The sequence below is a fragment of the Nothobranchius furzeri genome, chromosome 6 (assembly GCF_043380555.1).
Source record: "Nothobranchius furzeri strain GRZ-AD chromosome 6, NfurGRZ-RIMD1, whole genome shotgun sequence".
NCBI classification, from domain to species: domain Eukaryota; kingdom Metazoa; phylum Chordata; class Actinopteri; order Cyprinodontiformes; family Nothobranchiidae; genus Nothobranchius; species Nothobranchius furzeri.
In genome coordinates, this window is record NC_091746.1 from 29,660,780 (window position 1) to 29,684,561 (window position 23,782).

General features: G+C 49.5%; 3 protein-coding genes across 8 annotated transcripts; 2 read left to right on the forward strand and 1 right to left on the reverse strand.

Annotated features, from left to right (window-relative positions):
- Positions 1-2: 2 nt before the first annotated feature.
- LOC107394040 (NLR family CARD domain-containing protein 3) lies at positions 3-7,981 on the reverse strand. Of its 4 annotated transcripts, XM_015972778.3 has the most exons (9): positions 7,898-7,981; positions 7,669-7,735; positions 7,185-7,448; positions 7,035-7,118; positions 4,939-6,769; positions 1,895-2,068; positions 1,631-1,804; positions 1,498-1,544; positions 3-723 (listed from the first exon to the last, which is right to left on the reverse strand). In XM_015972778.3, the coding sequence occupies exons 3-9, from the start codon at positions 7,444-7,446 to the stop codon at positions 149-151; spliced, it is 3,147 nt and encodes a 1,048-aa protein (XP_015828264.3). In that variant the 5' UTR covers positions 7,447-7,448; positions 7,669-7,735; positions 7,898-7,981; the 3' UTR covers positions 3-148. The 4 variants fall into 4 exon arrangements, with proteins under 4 accessions (XP_015828264.3, XP_070408205.1, XP_070408206.1 ...); XM_070552104.1 differs by lacking the exon at positions 7,898-7,981 and having other exon boundaries at positions 7,669-7,871; XM_070552105.1 differs by lacking the exons at positions 7,669-7,735; positions 7,898-7,981 and having other exon boundaries at positions 7,185-7,621.
- Positions 7,982-8,579: 598 nt separating this feature from the next.
- On the forward strand, positions 8,580-10,147 carry LOC129164304 (uncharacterized). The gene is made up of 3 exons (XM_054743860.2): positions 8,580-8,695; positions 8,991-9,111; positions 9,192-10,147. Exon 3 carries the CDS (start codon positions 9,315-9,317, stop codon positions 10,080-10,082), a length of 768 nt encoding a protein of 255 aa, XP_054599835.2. The 5' UTR covers positions 8,580-8,695; positions 8,991-9,111; positions 9,192-9,314; the 3' UTR covers positions 10,083-10,147.
- Positions 10,148-11,921: 1,774 nt separating this feature from the next.
- aftpha (aftiphilin a) lies at positions 11,922-23,768 on the forward strand. 3 transcript variants are annotated; one of them, XM_015972844.3, is made up of 10 exons: positions 11,922-12,111; positions 13,891-15,390; positions 15,938-16,104; positions 20,180-20,309; positions 20,605-20,661; positions 20,734-20,856; positions 20,965-21,025; positions 21,701-21,784; positions 23,109-23,232; positions 23,309-23,768. In XM_015972844.3, exons 2-10 carry the CDS (start codon positions 13,927-13,929, stop codon positions 23,448-23,450), a joined length of 2,352 nt encoding a protein of 783 aa, XP_015828330.3. In that variant the 5' UTR covers positions 11,922-12,111; positions 13,891-13,926; the 3' UTR covers positions 23,451-23,768. The 3 variants fall into 3 exon arrangements, with proteins under 3 accessions (XP_015828330.3, XP_015828345.3, XP_015828339.3); XM_015972853.3 differs by having other exon boundaries at positions 12,047-12,177; XM_015972859.3 differs by lacking the exon at positions 21,701-21,784.
- Positions 23,769-23,782: the final 14 nt, after the last annotated feature.

Sequence of the window (23,782 nt, forward strand, 5' to 3'; positions counted from 1 at the left end):
CAGGAAACACTCTGCTACAGGTGTAGATGATCGGGGTGATTACAGAATGAACACACAATGTTGCACCAAAACAACTAAAAACACACCATCAATAAAAACGTGCACATCAGAATAAAAACAAGTAAAACATGCAATATAAAATAGAACATTAGCGCAACATCACCACTCTGTGACAGACATCTTCACCTCCACAGAAGGAGAAGGAGGAACCTGCTAACCAGAACCCAAAACCAGGATAAACAGGCTCAGTGAAGGTGGTGATGAAGGTATGGAGGTGGAGCAGAGAGCCAGAGGACACTCTGTAGAAAGACAGAACCCCAGCTGGAAAGTCCAAATACACTGCTACTCTGTTAGAGGACGAGGAGGAGGACGAGGAGGAGGAGAGGGCCGTCCTCTTCCCATCGTGCCAGGCGTAGTACTCTTCATCGTTGCAGCAGAAGATGCTCCAGGACTGACGATTCCACCCAAACCAGCAATCAGCGCTGGGTCCCTTCCTCCTGATTCCTCTGTAGCTGATGGCCACGTAGACACCTCCTCTCCACCGGACCTCCCAGAAACAGCGCCCAGTCAAACCATCAGAACACAGCAGCTGACAGGCCTGGAACCGGTTGGGGTGATCAGGGTACGGCTGCTTGGCCCTCACCCCCACCACCCTACGGTTATTCTCACACAGCCACATCTTCCTGCTCACAGTGCTCAGGTCTATAGTGAGGTGACAGAAATCTGGTGGAAAGAAAAACACACATAAAAGAACAGATTCTGACCCAGTGACAGGGGCGTATCCAGGGGGTGGTCTGGGGTAGCACATGTCACCTTTGGAATCTGATTGGCCACCCCACTGAATTCCCTTTAAATGGACTTGTCCACAAAAAGCTTGGGGTAAAAAAGAATGGTGCCACCCATGCACAAAGAAGTGCACTACTTGGGCCACCCCATTTTAAAAGATCTGGCTACGCCACTGCCCAGTGACCCTCTTAAATTCACGGCTCAAGGGTTTGGTGAAAAGCAAAGCCTCTTTCCTCAGAAAAGTCAGGGTCTTTCACGTTCCTTTACCATTATCGTCAGTCTAGCGAACATGCTAGCATACCGCAGCGTAGAGCTCGCTCACAACAGTCACATCAGAACAAGGACCTTCTGAGTCTGGCTAAAGGAAACTCCGATTTTCCTCTAATGTTGTTTACAACTCCATCGTTTTTTCCTGGTTTTCACATTTTCACATTAGCTCCTCTGCCGTAGCGGCCACTAGTGGACAGTGAGTGATACTGCAGAACAAAGATGTTCTAGTCCCCCCTCTCTGAAGCCTCTCCATGTAGGAAAAATAGGGATCTGAGGATAGCTGCATGTGTTAATTATTATGGGCTGTTCTGATGTTGTGTTTCAATAAACCAAGATAAAAACTACATGACGACGTGACATTTGGGTTTCCTGATAAACCAGGTTGGAACAGCAGAAGCACAAGTGTTTCGAGAGGTTGATTGTGAGGTCAGGGTTACTCACACTTCCTCAGTCCAGGTACCATCCTCTGCTCGCCCCCGTGCTCCAGTCTGAGTAAGAGAGATGGTTTGAATTAATCCTCACAGGCTTCTGTACCACACAGCTTTATTTAAACCCACAGGACAAACGTGTTTACCTGAGAAGGTTCAGTCTCCAACGAGGATCCTGTAATCCAGCAGAAAGCAGCTGCATTCCTTCTTGTCCTGGGTGATTGTAACTCAAGTCCAGTTCTCTTAAATGGTGGGGATTAATGGTCAGAGCGGAAACCAGAGAAGAGCAGCCTTCCTTTGTGATCATGCAGCCTGGAAGCCTACAGACAAGCATGTTGCTGCCATGTTTACTGCTTCAACTGAATCCGAAGAAAATGAATTAAGCCTGCTTTGAGCGTCACACATCGAACCTGAGAACTTCTAGTCTGCAGATGGGATTCTCCAGTCCGGCAGACAACACTTTGAGTCCTGAATCCCGAAGGTCATTGTTACTCAGGTCCAGGTCTCTCAGGCAGGATGTCGGAGAGCTGAGAACTGGTCCCAGAGCGTCACAGCTTCTCTCTGACAGGTTACAATCATTGAGCCTGAAGGAAAAGAGAAAACAACAGTTTGGATTTTCTACCACATCAAACATCTCACTTGATCTTAGCGCCGCCTCCAGCATCTCAGCTTCGTTCATCTCATCCTGCGCCATCTAAGGACTGATCTAATGAGAGCAGCACAAACACACCCAGGAAGTTCTGCTGGAGTTGCTAATGCTAACGGTTAGCTTCTACCAGGCGAGATGCGCTCTGCTCTCTCCTTCCTGTGGGCTGTCCCAAGCCTATGTGGGCCCGCCCATGAATACAAATGTTTCTTGTGATGTAGAAGAGACTGGCTTTTTCTGAGAGTTTCCCTTTCAGCCAATGCAGGCGTTGGTAGCTGGAGAGCATTTTCATGTAGAACCAAGCCCCCACAATGCGGCTCAGAAATTGGTCCCAACCCGGAAGTACAAAAAATTGCAGTTCCACCCTCATCCACTAGGGGCTGGTGTCAGAAGCGAGCAAATCCTCATTGACTCCCATGTTAAAAATACCAATTTCACAGCAGAAATAAACATGTTTACAGCCTGGTACCAAAACATGTTTTAGGTTTAAATGATCTAGTTTACACTCATGACAACTCTGAGGGGGGTGAATGTTTTTCTCACTCTTCTGTTTAAGTGTATTAAAAGCCTAAAATTCTGTATAATTAATGAGCATCAGACCCACGTGACCACAGAGCTAGCTCCGTGGAAAGGCCTCAGTAGAGCCTCAGTCTGGCCTGGAAACTGCTCCGGGATTTTGAGTCTCTGTGTGTGTGTATTCTTGTTTGGATATTTTTGTGCAATTGTTGGACAAAATGGCTTGCTGTGGCATTAATTGCACTAATAGAGCGTCCAAGGAGTCTCCACTTCATTTTTTTTGTAAGTAAAATTATATTTATGTATTTTAGGTCACTGCCGAGCGGAGCTTAGATTTTAACATGTACTGTTTAACCATGAAATCTAAATGTAATAGGGTAAAACCCAGTGCATTTAACATAATGCTGCACTTTAGAAGATGGGTTGAAATATAACATGTTGGTGGAGCTGGGTTCCCACTACCGGCTTGTGGAGCTCTCGGGAGACCTCTGTGTTCCACCCGGTTTTACCCAGCGGTCAGCCCGGCGTATCTCTGACTCAGAAGCTCTGGTGTTGTGCACAGTTAACTCCGGTTGTAGCTAGGTTGCTAACTCCGTTAGCTTAGCTCCCACCTCCGCGTTAGCTTTGGGTTAGCTTCAGGTTAGCTTGTAGCTAGTTCGACCGGGTGTCGTCAGTTGATCCCAGCCTTACAGCCCCACCCTCAGCTCCACCTCTCTTCCCTTTTGTGGAATTGTCTGGGCTTGACGGAACCTGTGACACGGTCAAGGTGGCGGTGGTGGCCACCTCCCATTTGGCCTCAAAAACGTGTTAATGGAGTCTATGGTAACCCATTGTCCAATGTTTATATGTCGATGTGTAGAACTCAGTTTTACAGAAAGATCAATTCTACACGGTTTCTATGGGAACGGGGCCTTTAACAGATGACATTTTTGCTAATCTTAGAGAACAAAGTCTTCTAAATCTCACATTTTTACCAACATATTTGTAAACTACACATCAAAGAGTAGAATATTACCTGCATCTGCTGGCCCCTCCCCCTCTCCTTTCCCACAAGAAGGCAGGAAAAATTGGCCCTCTGATTGGCTAATGGGCCATTCCCATCTGTACCGGGTCGGGCCGGGCCGGGTAGCCCCAGTCGGCCCCAGCCTGGCCCGGTTGATTCCACACATCCTTGTCTTAAGCCCATGTGGGCTGATTCTACCCACCAATCAGAGGCTTGCTCTAATGGAAGGTGTGAATTTGCTGTCAGCAGTGGGTGTGTTGGCCCTGGTCGGCCTGAAGCAGACCCCCTCGAGAAGAGGGCTGAGAATGAGCCTTGGTTGGCCCGGAAAAATACCAGGCCACCCAGATATGTAAACAACCTACGCTACCCGGCCCGGGCCGACCCGGTACAGATGGGAATGGCCCATAAGAGAATGCACCAGCTGCTTCTTTGGTTCTGGTTCTGGACTGATTATTTGTTTTGTTTTTAAAGTTCAAAATCACCTCCTTCTTGATTCTCCTGTCTCCTCTGACTGAGGTAGGACCGTTTTAATGTCCGTGTCATATCAGGGCTGAATAGAGTGAGAGGGGGCGGGGCCTAAACCAGACACTTGGACTTCAATCACAGTGGCAGGCAATTTACATTCTTATTCACAATTTTATCACAGAAGATTTTGCTCGCTTGGACTGAAGCAGGAAGACTTAAAGAGCAAGTCACCCCCTACCAGAGTCTAACTCCACTCCCACTTCATGTTTGAAAAATGCAACAAATGCTGTTGCCTGGCAGACCGAGAGGGCGGAGCCGCTAACAAATACACACACACTCAGGCTCACGACAGCATTGTGACATCATAATGTACCAGTTTACATCATAGCATACCTCTTAGCCAATAGCGGTGGCAGATTTAAATTCAAATGCAGTGCAGAGTTTTTACCTGACAACGGCACAACACTGCCAGTTTTAGGCAGAATATTTAAATTTGAACTAAGATGCACTGAAGTGCCAAATTATTGACGACACGTGTCTGCAGCACGATTAGACACTCGTTTATTTAGTTTATCAGCAAAAAAAGTTTATTTGGGGGAGACTTGCTCTTTAAATGTGAAGTGATGGTAATCCCTGGGTGTTCACTTCCTGGAGGCGATGGCTAAAGAAAGGCTGCTGCTGCAGCCAACTAGAACCAAAGCTGCTGGTGCAATTCCAGGTGTTGTGTTATTCAGGCCTCACTTTAAGGTAGCTACAGATTTTATTTTGGCCTCAAACCTGCACATATCTGACTAAAGACCACAGAAGTGAGCTGATGCACCTACAGTGCTCTGCTGGAGGCTCGGACCACCGGCAGCAGCCTCACAAGAGCCTTCTCAGACGCTGAATATTTCCTCAGCTCAAACACATCCAGATCTCCTGATGACAGTAGGATGAAGACCAGAGCGGACCACTGAGCAGGAGACAGTGAATCCGTGGAGAGACTCCCAGAACTCAGGTACTGTTGGATCTCCTCCACTAGAGAACCATCATTCAGTTCGTTCAGGCAGTGGAACAGGTTGATGCTCTTCTCTGCAGACTGATTCTCACTGATCTTCATCTTGATGTAGCGGATTGTGTGTTCATTGGTCTCTGAGCTACTGGAGGTGAGGAAGTCCTTTAGTTTCTTCTGATTCGCCTGTAGAGACAGACCTAGAAAGAATCGCAGGAACAGGTCCAGGTGTCCATTTGGACTCTGTAGAGCCTTGTCGATGAAGATCCTGTGGATCTTCTTTGAAGACGTTCTGTTTAAAATCAGTTGGAGGTTTTTCAGGGACAGCTGAGGGAAGGTCATGAGGTTTTTGTTGCTGTTGAGCGACATTCTGACATAAATAGCAGCTAAAAACTCCTGAACACTTAGATGGACAAAACTGAACATCTTGTCTTTCTTTCTACGCTCCACCTTGAAGATCTCTGTGAAGACACCTGAGCATACTGAAGCTTCGTGGAAGTCCATGCCGCTCTGTCTAAGATCTGTCTCATAGAAGATCAGGTTGCCCTTGTCTAGCTGCTGAAAAGCCAGCTTAGCTAATGATCTGATGTAGTGAAAGCACCTGTCTGAGCCGTATTTCTCCTTGGTTCGATCAATCTGAAACACCAGGAACTCGGTGTACATCTCAGTCAGGGTCCTGGGCAGCTCTCCTGCTGCTCTGGTTTTCAGCACATCCTCCAGAACCGTTGCAGCGACCCAGCAGAAGACCGGGATGTGGCACATGATGTGGAGGTTTCGGGAGGTCTTTATGTAGGAGATGATTTTGTTGGCCTGCTCTTCATCCCTAAATCTCTTCCTGAAGTACTCCTCCTTTTGAAGGTCAGTGAAGCCTCTGACCTCCATCGTCCTGCTGATGAACCTTCGAGGGATCTGATTGGCTGCTGCAGGCCGAGTGGTTATCCAGATGCGAGCGGAGCGGAGCAGTTTTCCATTGATGAGCTTCCTCACCAGGACATCAGCTGTAGCTGACTTTGTTACATCAGCAGAGCGAACGTCTTCATCACGAAGGTCCAGAAGGAGGCGGCTCTCATCCAGTCCATCAAACACAAACAGGAGTTTGAACCTGCTCTTGTCGTAGTTGCTGTTTCCTGATGACTGCAGAGTTCTGAAGATGTGATTAAGAGCTTCTTCTCTGATGTCCACTGTTTCTGGAATGCATTCGTGAACGAGCTCGCTCAGAGTGAACTTCTCTCCCGTCAGAAGGTTTAACTGGCGGAAGGTGAACGGAAACAGCAGATGGACGTCCTGATTGGACCTGTGTTCGGCCCAGTCCAACACAAACTTGTGCACGAGGATGGTTTTCCCAATTCCTGCGATTCCATAGGTCAGCACGGTCTTTATGGGTCTGTACCGTCCAGACTGATGTCTAAAGATGTCCCTGGGGTGGACTGGATTCTCCGGTTCTGCTGGCTGTGATGTCCTCTCGAGCTGTTGGATCTCGTGCTGCGTGTGGATGTGAACATGGCGCCCTGCTGTCACGCACAGGTCTGTGTAGAAATCAACCAGAGGCTGCTGATCGTCTGCCCAGCCCTCTGGAGCACACATGAACTTGTCCTGGAAGTTTGACTGAAGCTTCTGCTGGTAAAAGGTGATGGGCTGCAGCTCCGGAACCGGAACCATCACATCTGACACAAACAGGAAAACATTGGTTTTGACTTTCAACAGAAGGATGTGTTCAGGTTAGAAGCATTTTACCACGTTCATGTCTGCTTTGTGGCACCTGCACAACCTCCCAGCGTCTAACTGTGATGGCACCAGTCTGAACTGGGCCTGTTCAGAGGAAACCTGAACAATCAGACCAGTCAGGATGAAGGAACCTCTAACACACAAACAGAAACGCAGAGGTCATCTCTGCTGACCAGCTGGTCCAGACGAATCCAGGGGACGTACCTTCAGTCTGACGAAGAAGAGCCAGATGATGACAGGAGGAAGGATCTGCGCTGTTCAGCGGTTTCTCAACATCATCTCCATCCACTGACAGACAAATAAAAGGCATCAATCAACCTGCTGGAACATCACGCTTCTCCTCCCGTCACTGACCTTCTCGTTCCAAACTCTGTAGCAAGTCGTTCCTGTTGATCTTCTCTAGAACCATCCTGGTGACCTCCACAGCGCTCCGAAGCCTGTAGGTCTGAACCATCAGGTCCACGATGTCCAGCCTGCTGGCCGTCTGCAGCTGACACTTTTTAAAGTTTGGGAAACCTTCAAGGCTCTCGGGCTGCTGAAGGAACCACTTGAATTTATCAAGTTCTTCATCTCGCAAATCTTCCAGGATGTTCAGGAGGTCCTCTGTTGTCCTCATAGCTGAGAGTGAGAGGTTGTCTTTCGTAAAGGGACTTCTGTGTTTTAGATTTCTGGGCTTAACTTAAACTGAAGTTTAATCTCATTCAATTAATTCAGGATCAAATCCAGAATGACATCACCAACCACACACCCCACCCTGCTCGCTCCTGGACACACCTCCATCCCCCACACCGACCACACCCAGAGGAGCAGAGAGAACCGCTTTAACAGATCCACTCACCTGGTCTGCTGACATCTTCAGGTGTTTCCTCAGGCTGAAGATAGCTGCATCTGCTCTAAGATCAGACCTGATTCCTCCCAAGAAAACGGCCCGTCGACAGGAACGACCGTGTTAAGAATGTTTTTCTACTTATTTAAAACTCAGAAATCTAAGTACAAATTTGTGAAGTGAAAAGATCAGGTTGTTGCGACCGTCTGTAAACGAACAGAAGGTAAAATCTCAGACTTACAGCATCGGGTCCGATCCCCTGAACCCAGATCTGTCCACCTGAAACGTTCCAGCAGCAAGACAGAAATGAAAAACCGCCAGAACCAACAGGAACTCTGCTCTAAAGAGGAACTACGCAGATTTCACCAAATTACAACAGGTCTGACGCAACCTCTTCTTGGGTGTTCAGTACTTTTAGGATATGTCCGTAACAAATGCAATGATGTAAGTAAAGTATTCATGAGATCTGCAATGTTCTAAAATGTACGCCACCAAAGATAACCAAAGAACAAGATCATGAACACAAGCAGCTGAGACGAGTTTCCTCTGCAGGGTGAGCCCTGGTGTAACGCCTCGTTTACAACAAGTCTGGAACGGATGCAGATCGGAATCTGGCAGCGTCCGAAAAGATGGAAAATCTTCTCCAATCAGAGCATTCACACTGGCTGCTGTACAGAGCCGGTCGAGATGTGGACTCTTTCTGCAAGAGCTCCCATGTTTCTGGACACCGCGTACGAATCGACAGTTTGGTGTAAGAATTGTAAACAAAAATGTTTTTCTGAAACACTAAAGAAAAACTCCAGACAACACAAATAAGAATGGTGTGAGGTCAAAGAAAATTAGAACAAATAACCAGAAGATTTATATTTCATACACTCGTTGCTCTTCCTTTGCATCATTGCAGGTAAACCTGCATATGAAGTGGATGAAACCAGTCCTGACTGGATTCCAACGTTCCACATGGGTCATTCCGAAGTCTCTGCTTCAAAGTCAGACCGTCACGCACGACGACAGCAACGGGTGAAAATTAAAGGAGGAGGTAAACAACAATTTTACTTTTTCACACAGGGCAATGTAGGTTTGGATTATGTTCTCTCCCTAAATAATAAAAACAATCATTTCAAAAGTGCATTTTGTGTTTACGTGTGTCATCTTTGACTAAAGGTTACATGTGTTTGATGATCAGAAACATTTTGTGGGACAAACACGCAAAAGAATAAGAAATCAGGAAGGGGGCAGATAGTTTCTCACACCACTGTATGCAAAGCTTTTTTGGGTCATTAGATGTGATCTGAGTAATGATCAGTAATCTATCGAACTCGTATGTTCCACAGATTTGCGAGTCACGCTCACCTGATGGGCTTCTGGAAGCAAATTGAGCCAGCTACCCTCGATATGACAAGAGCATCAAGTGTAGCGAGGACTGATCAGCTCCCTCACTCTGCCAGTGCAACGGTAAATGTTTTATTGTCGTTGTCCTTACAAAGCTTGTCATCATTTCCAAATTAAGCCATGAATCAACTACATTTTGACAGTCATAATGAAGGTAAGACCCAGGACACGCTGGAGAGACTCTCTCGGCTGGCCAGGGAACGTCTGGGCCTCTCTGCTTAGGCTGCTGCCCCGCGACCTGACCCCGGATAAGAGGCTGAAAATGGATGGATGGTAATGTTTTTCATCTTTTCCAGGTTCTTCAACCAGTTGATGAGTTCTTCCTGTTTGTGATCTACCTGTCACGGGGACTCACACAAACGGATTTGGCCCACAGATTTAGAATATATCGGTCGACTGTTAGTCGCATTGTTAACACCTGGGCCAGCTTCCTTTATACTCTGTTAGGAGCTGTGAATATCTGGTTAGATGAAGACTCTGTGAAAGCTCACCTCCCAGATGTGTTCCAGGGTTACGCTGACACTCGGGTCATTTTAGATTGCACAGAACTGCGATGCCAAACCCCAAATTCCCTCCTCCTCCAGAGCGAGGTGTTTTCAAACTACAAACCGCACTGTACATTCAGAGGGTTGACTGGGATAGCCCCTCATGGTGCAGCGACATTTGTGTCTTCTCTTTATCAAGGTGCCACCAGTGATAAAGAGATCTTAAAGCAGTCAGGCATTGCGGCCCTCCTGAACCCATCAAAGGCCATCATGGTGGGCAAGGGTTTCCTTGTTGAAGACTGTGTTCCATGCAACGTCCACATACCCACGTTTCTGTCGCAGAGAGCTCAACTGTCAAGGCCAGAGATCAGAAAGACACGGTCCATTGTGAGACTGAGAGTCCATGTTGAGCGTGTGATTCGCAGGGTTAAAGAACACAAACTATTCAGCACCGTGATCCCCTTTTCAATCACAGGCGACATTAACCAACTCTTTGCTGTCGCCTGTCTTTTGGTGAATTATGAAATCTCCTCCTTAGAGATAGGGTGAGGAGCTCGGACATTCGGGAGGGACTCGGAGTAGAGCCGCTGCTCCTCCGCATCGAAAGGAGCCAGTTGAGGTGGTTTGGGCATCTGGTCAGGATGCCTCCTGGACGCCTCCCTGGGGAGGTGTTTCGGGCATGTCCTGCCGGCAGGAGGCCCCCGGGTCGACCCAGGACACGTTGGAGAGGTTACATCTCCAATCTGGTCCGGGAACGCCTTGGGGTCCTGCCGGAGGAGCTGGTGGAGGTGGCCGGGGAGAGGACGGTCTGGAGCTCCCTAGTTGGGATGCTGCCCCCGCGACCCGGAACCGGACAAGCGGAGGAAGACGACGGCGACGGTCCCTTGGTGAAAACCTGGGCAAGCAGTTGCTGAGCTCAATCCAGAATCAGACTGATAACATAATGTGAATGTATATAGTTCTCATTTGTGTAGTGAGTGACCTGCAAAATGTTTTCTCTAACCTCACAAGAATCCCTTCAAGTCATAGCCTGCACTGTAAATATAGGATGTGATGTTAAGGTACAGTGTGATTAATTCATTAAATGAGTTTGTTTAGGTTTTGTAACGCATCTTTTTTTCATTCAGTAAGATAAACGTGGTTTCAGAGATGTTATACCTGCCGACAGTTTCAACTGCATTTATTTCAGTCTTCCTCAGAGCCTCAGCCGACTTCTTGCTGTCGTGTCATTGGCTGGCTGGTAGCGCTGTCAGAGCTCACCACCAGAACAGCCTCCCTCCTGCCAGGAGCACTTGGTGGTGAGTTGTGATGGTGCGCCCAACTGAGGAAAGAGGAAAACGGGATAGACTGAGTGAGAACATGCACTTTGAAGAATAGCTGAGGTGGCCATTTTTTCCGCTTTGGATGACTAACAAACCCTCGTTTGTTTACAACAGACCAAATAACCTGCTAATGATTCCCACTCAGCTACTCAGCTGCATTTGGCTACCAACATCTTTCAAATGCTTTTCACATCAGATGAGATGTTCTGCACACAATCTGCAGTCCGTGTACGTGGCAGTCCGTCGAGATGCTGCACAGATTCCGGTCCACATTCATTCCGCACTTGGTGTAAATGAGGCTTAGGCTGAAGAGCTCAGACATCCACAAGAGTCCGAGTGGAGGCACCAAGATGAGCAGTGTTTCAGGCATGTCCTTCAGAGAGCTGACCCGGGACCCGGGATAGAGTCTACAGGTGAAACTGTAATGGTGCTAAAGTCCATTTATTTTAGTAGTTCAGCTTAGAGACCATCTGAGCGCTCAGGAACCATCTGCAGGTGTTATGGATTCATTAGCTGATTAGAATGTGACACTTTTAACCTAGAACCTTTTCACAGTGTTTTAATTGTCTGAGATATTGTTTGTCACTGCCAACAGTTACAAAAGCTAAACCAAACACAACTGTTTAAAGTACATTTATTAATGCCACCAGTTTATTGAGATTAACAGACCAACATAATCTGTGTGGAGAAACCCTAAACACTCTTGATATGTTCTAGACGTTCTTATAATTTTATTTGACTGTAAAATACAAAAAATAAAAAACACTTGTTTAGATCTAGAGAGTATTACCACGTTTAATCCTGCACAGAAACCACAAACTGATTCAAATTGTGGAATTGGTCCATTTTTCTCTGAGATCATGAGCGTCACCGCCAGGGCTCCACACAGGCTGCTTTTGCAGTTTCTTTGACTTCTGCCACAGACAGCAGGAGAAAGTTGGACTGTTATCGGTACCATGTGGACTGAGTGTGTAACGGGTTGATTCTGGGAGGAATCAGCCTTTTTAGAGAATTTCGATCCCGTGCACGGCTCCGTAAACTACCTGTTTCACCTGGAAAGTTTAGAGACGCAAGCAGGCTGGGAGCGGTGCATGCTGGGAGGATTCGAGGCAGGATAGCAGGAGAAGAGAAGAGGCAGCCGGCTGACTCCACCTTCGCGCCCCGCCGTCCCACCCAGTCCGGCTGGCCGAACCCGACCACCTGTGGACAGCGTTGTTTTGACCCGAGCCATGGACTCTCTTGGCCGGCGTCTCACGGTGAGACCCACTGGTGGTCCGGTCAGACGAAGCTAGCCTAGGGGCTAACGCTGAAGCTAGCTCCGGGTAGGCTTCGTTGCTGAGCTAACAGCTAATGTGCTGCCTTTAGCAGCGGATTTCAACAGAGTTGATCCAGATTGTTTCTTTAAAAGACCATAACCGGCCTGGTTACTGTGGGTCTTAATGTTGGTTAGTTCGTTTTTCTGTCACTCCACAGGCTAATTTAGCTAAGCTAGCAGCTTGTTTTGGTGTCTCGGCCTGTAGCCTAGCCCAGCTGGACCCGAGCTCTGGTGGTCAGAGTTTGTAAACCAAGCCCTACATATCGACTTGTTTCTGTTTTTCATGTAAAAACTCCCTCTGTCAGCCTGATAATCAGTCTGGGTAAGGTTCGGTTAGCCTCCCCGTTAGTGGCTGACAGATGAAGTGTCAGAAACGGTGAGAAGTTGTGACACAGGTGAGCAGGATGTGCTGGCTCACTAACAGCTGCTGTCATTAAACCCCGAATCAGCTCAGACAGGTGACTTTCAGTCCGGACACTGGTCTCGGATCAGTTTCCATCAGAGCACTCTCCTCTTCCTGCTGGGTGACCAGTTATACTGGACTTGCAGGTTCGTGTTCCAGCTCTGTGTACCTGCCTACAGGTGTTCTAGCTCCTCCCAACGCCAGTTTTCTGTTTCAGGTAGATGTTAAAAGGTAACAGTTCCTGAAAAAGCTACTGAGAGCTCCGACTTTTATTCAGTTCTGACACAAAACAAACACCTTATTTACCTGCTGGACTTTGTAAATAAACCAACAAACTTAGTGGATGAAAGTTGTAGAATCAGCTGATGGGTCTCTGACCAGCTCCCTGAGTGAGCATGGTTGTAACTAGGGCCGGGCAATATAGACAAAAACACTGATGAAATAATTTTATATTTATATAGATAATTATTGCTAACCATAATTGCAGCCCTGGTGATTATTTGTCATTAGTTGTGTTACAAGACTTGATTTTTATCCTGCCTCTGCAGATTTAGCAAACAACCCTTGTTTGTTTTTTCTAGACCGTGCCATGCTGGTGAACTACTGGGACTTTTTTTTTGGGGACATTTTCTTCCACCCGTCCTTGTTGTGACATCTTTAAGTCAAAGTTAGGTTTGAGAGGCCAGGTCTTGGTGACAGAGCATGCCTGGGTCGGTGTTTTTGATTGGTTGAGACAAAGTAATGACTCTGGCATTAACCTACCCAATAGGCTGTAGTGAAAAAAGAAAGGAGACTCGTTTATTTATCACACCTCTCATTGAATAGTTGTCCAGCTCTAGTTGTAGCATCTATTCTAACATATATTTACTTCGACTCTGCAAAAAAATAATAGAACAGTTTTAGAAACACCCCAACAAGTTCTGTAGAATGTTTATACCCAAACGTAAAATCTACACTCTCTTCTGAATGTTGCCTCCTGTTGTGTGTAGGTTAGTCATCGCTCAGGTAAAACACACCTGGTAGAAACCAGAGACACCCTAGAGCCCCATCAATCCCTGTTTATCAGTTTTCTCCAGTGAAGCTTCTTCTGTTTGTGTTTAAAATAAAACAAAGATTTAGATCAAAATATGGAACTGAATGCAAAATATGCTGCTATAATGACCCAGAGGACACACACACACACACACACACACAAAGTAAATTATTCTCACAGCTCAAAATACTTTGTTATAGTTGTCTAATCGTCCAATCTGAACTCTGCCTGTTAGCATGTTGCTAACTCTGCAGCTTACTGATGACTTCCTGTCTCTGTTGCAGGTGTAGCCCAGATCGCTCGCTGACCTCCACGGAGTCATGGAGCCGGATGTTATCCGCATTTACTCCTCCTCGCCACCGCCAATGGAGGACGGCGCAGAGGAGGAGGATGAAGAGTTTGGAGACTTTGGGACCTTCTCCAGTGTTCCAAACAGCATCAGCCTCTCTGAGTTTGACACCCCGACGACGTTCGACCAGACACACGCGCTCACCGCCACCTCGCCTCCTGAGCTCCTCAGCAGCAGGGGGGTAGTGGGCTTCAGCCACGGACCTGCTAACGGAACCTGCAGACCTGGTACTGAGCTACCCAAGGCTAACGGTGTGGGACCCATAAACTACCAAGACAATTGTCCCTCAGACAGAACTGAGACTAAGAAACCTGTCTCCTGCTCGCTGGACTTATCTGTGAGCAACATGGAGGACAGTGAGTCCACTGAGTGTAACGGTGGAGACACTGGGGTGCTGACTAATGGGTTTGTGACCTTTGATGTTCAGGAAAGCCTGTCCTCACAGATTTCTGTCCACTCTCTGATAAAAGGACAGTTCACTGAGGACACGAGAAGCGTCCACACCGGCAGCTCGGAGGACGAGTTTGCAGATTTTGCTGCTTTTTCCACCTCTGAAGGACATTTGAGCCAGGTGGTGGATGAGAACAGGGACAATCTCACAGCAGGTGGCTGGCTGCCAAAAGCTGCCGTCCACAATCAGGACAGTATCACAGAGCAGGGATCAGAGGACAGGGACACTAGGGAGACATCAGACGGGTGGATTGCTGACTCACTACAAAGGGACCTGAGACCGGAACGCTCAGAGACTGATTGCACTAATGACTGTCTCGCCTTTAGTATGGTGGACGGATCTAACGAGGCAGCTGGGGGCGCTGTTGATGACCTTTCACCTGACCTGACAGCTGACAGTGAGGTGGGACAGTCAGATGAGAAAAGCTCGGAGACGGAGACATCATTTGGTCGGCCTCTGTCCACCGAAGCCCTGGAGGAATACGGTGACATGAGCACCACGGGATCGGTGCCGTCTCCGCCTCTCCAGGGGGACACAGCCACTCCTGCAGAGGATGATGAGGACTTTGGAGACTTTGGTGATGCTGCCGTCTTTGGAGGACAGGGCTTTGGGGAGGTGCAGCAGGATCAGGGGCAGGACCCTGCTGCTGGACTAGATGTCAGCACAGAGCAGGACGACGACTTCGGAGACTTTAACTCTCCCAAAATCCACAGCATTGGGAATGAGGGTGAGGCGGGGGGTGAAGAGGCAGAATTCCCAGACTTTCCTGCCAGCTCCAGTTTTGGGAATTTCAGTTCGGCTGTAGGAGCAGAGGAGGATTCTGGGTGGAGGGCCTTTGGGGAGCAGCAGGAGCCAGAGGAGGAGTCCTGGGCATCATTCAGCACTGAGTCCAGCCCTGCTCCCCCTCCTGAGAGGAAAGGGGGAGAGGGGCACGAAGAAGGATCTCCTGCAGCTAGCGGACCAGGCCGGACCGACACACAGCTGGTAGGAACCTGGTCAAACTGGGTTGTCTGGGAGGCTCTCCTGGTTTCTAGGGTTCAGGATCAGGTGGGTAAAGCTGGCGGGTGGGATCAGTCCCAGAGCTTCCGGGTCTGGTGCAGACTCCAGCTCCCCCATTCCCACCTGAGTCACACACATCAGAGCTCACAGGAACAAGTTCAGCTTCACGGGGGTTTTGATGTTCTGGTCTGTTGTGGGCTAGATTAACCTTCATGCTGCTCTAGTGCACCATCAGGTGGACAATAACCCGTTAACTCTTCTGGGCTTTGGGCAGGTTTTCTAATGTGATCCGGTGACCCTGACAGTGTCCCACCCGCCCAGCAGCACCAGAACCCTGTCCTGGTCTCAGATGATCAGCAGAAATAGGTTCTCCATTGTTTAGGTTTTAAATGGCAGACATGAGCTGATTACCAGAGGTGGTGTTAATCAGCTGATGCAAAGAAGTCTCTCTGCAGACCTTTTTGGGAATCCTGGGTAAACATCTGGTGCTGGTCCTTAAAACCCAGTAAACCTGGTTCTGTCGTCTATGCAGGCATTGCTTTCCAGCCGTCTGGAGAAGCTGTTTCACACCAGCTTCCCTCCAAACTCCGTCCAGAACCAGCAGGAGGAGAAGCAGGTGGTGTCCCTGAAGATCCTGCTGGAGCCGTCAGAGGTCGGATCGAAACTTGAACCGGAGGAGGAGCGGTCACGATGCAGCCGGTGAGTGTATGATGTCAACAAACCTGGATCAGGATCCGTTCTGGAACCTTTTGCAGGAGTTTTTCATTTTATTCTTTATGACCAGAACCAGAAATCTCGATCCAAAAGCTCAAAGGTCAGTTTGTTGTTGTTTGACTCCAGATGTTTGTGTTAAAAGGGACGTATAAAAATTCTAATATTATAGTTATAACAGCTCTCTGGACTCTCAGCGGTTTTGTTCTCGACGGCTTGTTTCAGAATGAGCTGTTTCAGGGAGATGTCACAGTAAAGAGTTCTAGAACAATGTTTTTATGACGGGAAACTGTTCTTTCAGCCTCAGTGGCGCAGGAAACTTTGTTAGGGTTCAAAATGGTGCGTCGTCTACCTCCGCTTATCCGGGTCCGGGTCGCGGGGGCAGCATCCCAACTAGGGAGCTCCAGACCGTCCTCTCCCCGGCCTTGTCCACCAGCTCCTCCGGCAGGACCCCAAGGCGTTCCCGGACCAGATTGGAGATGTAACCTCTCCAACGTGTCCTGGGTCGACCCGGGGGCCTTCTGCCGGCAGGACATGCCCGAAACACCTCCCCAGGGAGGCGTCCAGGAGGCATCCTGACCAGATGCCCAAACCACCTCAACTGACTCCTTTCGATCCGGAGGAGCAGCGGTTCTACTCCGAGTCCCTCCCGAATGTCCGAGCTCCTCACCCTATCTCTAAGGCTGAGCCCGGCCACCCTACGGAGGAAACTCATTTTGGCCGCTTGTATCCGCGATCTCGTTCTTTCGGTCATTACCCAAAGCTCATGACCATAGGAGAGGATTGGGACGTAGATCGACCGGTAAATCGAGAGCCTGGCTTTCTGGCTCAGCTCCCTTTTCACCACGACAGATCGGCTCAGCGTCCGCATCACTGCAGACGCCGAACCGATCCGCCTGTCGATCTCCCGATCCCTCCTACCCTCACTCGTGAACAAGACCCCGAGATACTTAAACTCCTCCACTTGAGGTAGGACCTCTCTCCTGACCCGGAGTTGGCAAGCCACCCTTTTCCAGTCGAGAACCATGGTCTCAGATTTGGAGGTGCTGATCCTCATCCCAGCCGCTTCACACTCGGCCGCGAACCTACCCAGCAAGAGCTGAAGGTCAGAGCTGGATGAAGCTAGGAGGACCACATCATCCACAAAAAGCAGAGACGAGATTCTCCTGCCACCAAACTCGACACACTCCACACCACGGCTGCGCCTAGAAATTCTGTCCATAAAGGTAATGAACAGAACCGGTGACAAAGGGCAGCCCTGGCGGAGTCCAACCCTCACCGAGAACAGGTCCGACTTATTACCGGCTATGCGGACCAAACTCACGCTCCTCTGGTAAAGGGACTGAATGGCCCTTAACAATAGGCCACCCACCCCATACTCCTGGAGCGTCCCCCACAGGGTGCCCCTGGGGACACGGTCATAAGCCTTCTCCAAATCCACAAAGCACATGTGGATTGGTTGGGCAAACTTACATGCCCCCTCCATCACCCTTGCAAGGGTATAGAGCTGGTCCACAGTTCCACGGCCAGGACGAAAACCACATTGCTCCTCCTCTATCTGAGATTCAACTATCGATCGGACCCTCCTCTCCAGTACCTTGGAGTAGACCTTTCCAGGGGGGCTGAGGAGTGTGATCCCCCTATAGTTGGAACACACCCTCAGGTCACCCTTCTTAAAGATGGGGACCACCACCCCGGTCTGCCACTCCACAGGAACTGCCCCCAATGACCACGCAATATTGCAGAGATGTGTCAACCATGACAGCCCTACAACATCCATAGCCTTGAGATACCCAAGACGAACCTCATCCGCCCCCGGGGCTCCGCCGCTGTGTAGTTGTTTGACTATCTCAGCAACTTCTGCCCCCGAGATCGGACAGTCCATCCCCAGGTCTCCCGGCTCTGGCTCCTCCTCGGAATGCGTGTAGGTGGGATTGAGGAGCTCCTCAAAGTATTCCTTCCACCGCCCAACTATAGCCCCAGTTGACGTCAGCAGCTCCCCATCCCCACTGCAAACAGTGGGAGCGAGTTGCTGCCTTCCTCTCCTGAGGCACCGGACAGTTTGCCAGAACCTCTTTGGAGCCGATCGATAGTCTTTCTCCATGGCCTCACCAAACTCCTCCCACGCCCGAGATTTTGCCTCGGCAACTGCCACTGCTGCACCCCGCTTGGCTATCCGGTACCTGTCTGCTGCCTCCGGAGACCCACAGACCAGCCACGCCCTGTAGGCCTCCTTCTTCAGCCTGACGGCTCCCCGAACCTCTGGTGTCCACCAGCGGGTACGGGGGTTGCCACCACGACTGGCACCGGCCACCTTACGACCACAGCTAGCAACAGCCGCCTCGACAATCGCAGAGTGGAACAAGGCCCACTCGGACTCAATGTCCCCCACTGCTCTCGGGATGCGGTCAAAGCTCTGCCGGAGGTGGGAGTTGAAGACCGTCTTAACAGGTTCTTCTGCCAGGCGTTCCCAGCAGACCCTCACTATGCGTTTGAGTCTGCCAGGTCTACGCGGCGTCTTCCCCTGCCATCTGATCCAAATCACCACCAGGTGGTGATCAGTTGACAGCTCCGCTCCTCTCTTCACTCGGGTCTCCAAAACATACGGCCGCAGGTCAGATGATACGACTACAAAGTCTATCAAAGACCTGTGACCTAGGCTGCCCTGGTACCAAGTGTACTGATGGGCATCCTTATGTTCGAACATGGTGTTCGTTATGGCCAAACTGCGGCTTGCACAGAAGTCCAATAACGAAACACCACTCGAGTTCAGATCAGGCGGGCCGTTCCTCCCAATCACACCCCTCCAGGTCATGCTGTCATTGCCCACGTGAGCATTGAAGTCCCCCAGCAGGACAATGGAGTCCCCTGATGGAGCACTATCTAGCACTCGTCCCAGGGACTCCAAAAAGGGTGGGTACTCTGAACTGATATTTGGCCCATAAGCACAAACAACAGTCAGGACCCGTTCCCCGACCCGAAGGCGCAGGGAAGCTACCCTCTCGTCCCCCCGGGTAAACCCCAACACACAGGCAGAGAGTCTCGGGGCTAACAAAAAGCCAACCCCAGCCCTCCGCCTCTCACCCGGAGCAATTCCAGCAAAGGAGAGTGTCCAACCCCTCTCAAGGACTTGGGTTCCAGAGCCAATGCTATGTGTCGAGGTGAGTCCGACTATATCTAGCCGGTACCGCTCAACCTCTGCCACAAGCTCCTGCTCCTTCCCCGCCAGCGAGGTGATGTTCCATGTCCCAAAAACCAGTTTTCTTGTCCGGGAATCGGACCGCCAAGGCTCCCGCCTCGGTCTGCCACCCGATCCACACTGCACCGGACCCTTCATGCTCCTCCTGCGGGTGGTGGGTCCACAGTTGGATGAGCCCATGTATCCGGTTCGGGCTGGGCTCGGCCAGGCCCCATGGGCGAAAGCCCGGCCACCAGGCGCTCGCTCACGGGCCCCAACCCCAGGCCTGGCTCCAGGGTGGGACCCCGGTAACCCTCCGGGCCGGGTACTCCGACTCTTTGAATTTACTTCCATGAAAGATCCCGGTGCAACACCAAAAAAAAAAAGGAAAAATAAAAATAAAAAAGGGAAAAAAATATAAATGGTGAGACACAACAACCCCATAATAAAGCCCTACAGTGGAAAGACTGGTTTGCCCCGCCCACTATGGGGGTGCGTTTGCCTAGTATAATATTAGCTGCGTGCTGATTGGCCAGTTTACTCTGATTGCTCTATGATGCTGTCTGCTAAAAACCCTGTCCAGCCATGTTCAGTATTCGGATAGTTCCATAGGAAAGCTATGGCTTTTCCTTATTGTGATATTACAATCATGGAATTTTGGGAACGTTTTAAGCGAACAATTCCTAAAATAAACAAAATAAAAAACACGTGGACATTTCTTGTTTCATGTTTGGCGTTTTTATGGAGTAGAGACCCGAACAGCTGCACGGAATTGAGATTTGTAAAACGCAAACAAAAACTTGATCCAATTGGGAGACCAGCAGGGTTCAGGTTCTGGTCTGAAGCTGTTCTGCCTGAGTTCTGATGGATGGTTTGTCGGTGCAGGAGGGTGCGTGATGGAGTGTGGTCTCAGCTTCAGGACGTCCAGGAGGCGGTGGGTCTCAGATACCAGTGGGGGGGCTCCCACTGTAACAAAGTCCTGCTCTGCTGCCTCGGCATCGACACCAGGAACATCGTACGTCTCTGCTGGACTCCGGTCCTGGTTCTGGTTTTACAGCAGGATCCGGTTCTGGGTCCACTTTGGACATCTTTCTTGTTAGTAATGCTGATCTGTCCTGAACTGGCTATTGTCCAGCAGCTCTTCTGTTTTCAAGTTGGCAGCTGAACAAAGCTGTCAGTACCGGTACCATCAGAACCCGGATCCATGCATGTATTGTTGTTTTTTAAATATTTTATAATGTTTCATCCATAGAGCGGTTGTCCCGTGTCACCTGTGGTTCACTGTGATGATTCTGTGTTTGTGTCCTCAGCTGTTCACGGGTCAGAAGAAGCAGCCGGTCATCGTCCCGATGTACGCCGCTGGTCTGGTGAGTTCTGTTTAGTCCGCTCATGTGACTAATCAACCGATCCGCTGACTGATGGACACCTGGTCTCCTCAGGGGATGCTGGAACCCACCAAAGAACCTGTAAAGCCTGTCTCTGCTGCTGAGATGATCGCCTCGATCGCTCAGACACCTCCTGCTGCGTCAGAGACCAGCTCCTGCCAAGCAGACTCCATCCAGGTGGGACACACAGTAATCTTTAGTTTTTAGGTCCTCCTTGAGCAGGAAGTGAAGTTCTGTTGAACTTCCTGTTGTTGAGTTTGACTTTCTTTGGTTTTCACCCCCCAGGATGTTCTCCCCCCGGTCCAGTTTGACTGGAGCAGCAGCGGCCTTACCAACCCTCTGGACGGTAGGTGGACACCCTCTGTCCTGTCCACTTCTCAAACACTGTTAGGATCTGACCAGTCACAACACACTTCCTGTCAGGTCATTAGCAGGTTGTCCAAATAGGACGTGGTTCTCTAGAACAGTGGTTCCCACACTCGTTGGGGTCATGACCCCATTGTGGATCAAAAAGGGCCACACAGAAGCTCTTGAGATTTCCAGAAATCAAAATGAAACAGAAAAATAATTGCTGAATGTAAATTTCCAGCATAATTGTTACAAAAACTGAACAAAAGTGTCATAAATGGATATAATGAATGTGAGTTGAAGTGATTTTCTTTTTTGCCCCAAGTTCTGTAGCTTTTCAAGCGCGTTCCTTTTCTCACATCAGAGAAGTATCAGGTCGCGTGTCTCGACCGTTCATGTTTTGTGGATCTGAAGCTGAAAAGTTTGGGAACCACTGATGTAGAAAATCAGAACCATGAGGTTAGCTGGACCCAGAGAAATTCTGGGTCAGCCTGGGGGAGGGGCTTCATGTAGAACTCCTTTGTGTGGGAGGGGCTTCCTAACTCACTAACACTGATCTGAGGTCAGTCTGCATGCACCGCTCTGTTAGTAACATGAAGGAGACGCTCTGCTGCATGACATCTCCATCTCTCTTTCTCTGCCCCCCACCCCCACCCCCACCCTGGTGGTCCAGCCAGCGGAGGCTCGGCCGTGTTGAACCTGGACTTCTTTGGTCCTGTGGAGGATTCAGGCTCCAGCAGCTCTGCCTCCATTCCAGGTCAGCAGCTCTTCCTCCTCATCCTCAGTCTGATTGGATCCTCACTGACTGGAGATTGGGTCACATCAGAACCAGAACACCAGGTTTTATGGGCTCGACACACGGGAGGCGACATCGCCTCTCCTCTCTTCATTTTCAACGAGACATGCACGACAAAGCGATAGTCGCGGGTCTCCCTCCTACTAAGCTGCACGGTGGCGCAGTGGTTAGCACTGATGCCTCGCAGCACGAAGGTTGCAGGTTCGAAACTCGGCTGCGGCCTTTCTGCGTGGAGCTGCGTGTTCTCGCCATGCATGCGTGGGTTTCCTCCGGGTACTCCGGTTTCCCCCACAGATCACAACATGCCCTATAGGTTATAAACTGTGAGTCGCTTTGGATAAAAGCGTCTGCTAAATGAAGCGAAACGTGAAAAAACGTGCGTGTGAAAGTTTGCGCTCGTGCACGTGTCGTGCACAGGCGACCCAGCGACTGGATCCCAGAAAGTTGAAATATTTGCAGCTTTTCATCGCCGTCGCTCGGACGAGGACCAATCAACGGAGGTTTCATCCACTGACCAATGAGCAGACAGGATGCTCCGTACACCTCCGAGCAAACATGGAGGAGAAGTTGATTATTATTGTGTTTTATAGTAAAATCAGAAGTAAGATTTCACATAACTCTAGCAGCACCTTGTGAAACATCATATCTACCGCTTTATTAACTCTGAACCGCTTAAATAACCTTAATTCCCTCCAACCTGGCACAGCCAAGCAAAACAACGGAAGTTTAGATTTCGCCATGGAACCGAACGCGTAGACGGCTTTGCCGCGGGCCGCCTCCCATGAGACAGCTAATAAAAGCGACAGCGACGAATTTCGCTGATCGCTGTTGTTTGTCGCCTCCCGTGTGTCGAGCCCATTAGTCTGTTCCTTCTCCAGAATGGAGCATGCGGAGACCTGAGCAGCTCAGTTTTCCTTTTCTAGGATTGTTTGAATAAAAACTTTGAACCTTAAATCTGTTCTGTTGGATTACTGGTTCTGATCTGGTCCCACCTGTGATTCTCTTTCATCACGTTTGGACTCGTCTCGACCAGGGGGGGGGGTTCTGTAGAGGACAGAACAAACCAGAGCTGGTTCCCAGCTAGTCTTGCTGGAGAACGGTCAGAACCTCCTGTCTGCAGCGCCCTCTACTGTCTGCTCAGTAGAACATAGAACCTCACTACGTCCCACCTGTCCACCCCAACCTCCTCAGAGGGAACGGTTCTGGTTCTGGTCCGTTGCTTCCTTTAGCTTTTAGTGGACTCCTGTGATTGTTGCTGTTTGTCTTTGTCTCACTTCCGTCTCAGGCGTGGACCCTGAGCTGTTTGAGCTGACCACGGCCAAACTGGACCCTGGCGGCGCTGGCAGCCGGGTGGCCGACGCCTTTGCCCGCCTCATGTCCACCATGGAGAAGACCAGCACGTCCACTAGGTGTGTTGGTGTCCCGTTGCAGCTGTGTGTGATCAGGAAACAGACCTGAGACCAGATTTTGTCTCCTTTTGAACAGGAAGCCGAGGAAAGACGAGAATCTGAGTGATGAGGCGTCTAAAGTAATCGCGGTCCTGCCCGACCTCTCCTTTATGCAGGCCAAGGTTCTGATGTTTCCCGCCACTCTGACTCCCCTCCGCTCACAGGCCATGGCTGAATGAAGTCCCGCCCATCACCGGCTCATAGCCCCACCCACTTTACCCTTTAGTTCTCTAATCAGATGTTTATTTCTATAATTGAGTTGTTGATTTTCTTCATTTAGGTTTTCAGAATAAAGCTAAGCATTTATGGGGGGGCAGTCATGTCAGGGATTCAACGTTTTAACTGATTCTGATGCTTTTATTTTGGCGGGAGTGTGAAGGAAACCTGCTGAAGCTCTTTAAATCAAACTGAAGTGTGTAAATCTATAAATAACCTGTATGAATTCATATGTTTATATAGAGAATCTTTATAAATCTATTTATGGACTTGAAACCACACTGCCTGCTGAACC